The following is a 948-nucleotide window of genomic DNA, read 5'->3' as shown; positions in this document are numbered from 1 at the left end:
TTACGTTTTTGCACTCGCTTCCACAAACATTAGTCCATTTTCTTCTGCAAACTGCTTTGCTTCTTCGTAGGTTACATCTCTCTGTAATAGCATAAAGAATTATATGAGAAAATATAATGAACATCAACTGATAAGACCATTCTAAAAAATGTAGAATCAATAACATATAGAAAAAAATATTCATAGTGTATGAAATGACTAAATAAAAGGTGCTTGGAATGGATAACCATGCACAAACTGTCAAAAGCTGTTTTGCTACATTTCTTTCCACTATGAATGAAACATATATTGTGCACAGTGAAAATCTGGTACTGTCTTCCAGGTTTCCTCCAGCTGCTGCTGTTCCCATCCCCACTTCCCTTCATTTTAGCCTTCCCCTCTGACCAAATAACAATTTTTGGGTTTCCAAACCCCTTGTTTGTTGTATGGGGCACAGTAAATGAATGATATTTTGGTAGTCCCTGTATGACACGTACACTTTCATCTAAAACCATATGGATCACATAGCAGAAAACTGGCAGTAATTAGTGGGAAAATGCACCACATTTTGCTTTCAGTATTCTGTAAATCAATGCCCTGCCCCTTGTTATATTATATATATATTCCCCCCCCCTTTTTTTTGCGCATAATGGCTTACTTTTTCAAAAGAACACAAGGCTGGGCAGGGGAGACTGGCGCAAAACCTCTGGTCCAATGAGAACATTTCTAAGTTCTGACATCCCACGACTCTGTGTAGGACCCCCCTGACTACAACCCCCGTACACAATTTAAACGGGGAAACCCCGTAAAATTTAGAGTTTTTCAGTTTAAAATTGGGGAAAGGGGGGTATTCTAATTCTTGCCTAAGAATATCACGACGGGATAGCTACATCAATTCTGAAGGAAAACTAATCAACTCTATGCCCTTCTATTCATTGTGTTAAAACCCTACTCTGGCCCGCCCAAAGC

At 39.0% G+C, this 948-nt stretch overlaps 1 protein-coding gene across 1 annotated transcript in view; it reads right to left on the bottom strand.

Moving 5' to 3' along the window:
- Positions 1-948, bottom strand: part of LOC119581955 (ras-related protein Rab-14) — a gene marked incomplete in the record, with an annotated part of 10194 nt that overhangs the window by 2079 nt on the left and 7167 nt on the right. The window contains 1 exon segment of the mRNA XM_037930135.1: positions 5-81. Coding sequence (XP_037786063.1) covers positions 5-81 — 77 coding nt within the window.

Source organism: Penaeus monodon, chromosome 15, assembly GCF_015228065.2.
Source record: "Penaeus monodon isolate SGIC_2016 chromosome 15, NSTDA_Pmon_1, whole genome shotgun sequence".
NCBI classification, from domain to species: Eukaryota; Metazoa; Arthropoda; class Malacostraca; order Decapoda; family Penaeidae; genus Penaeus; species Penaeus monodon.
Note: the sequence above shows the minus strand (reverse complement) of the source record. Positions and strands in the feature narration are given on the sequence as shown.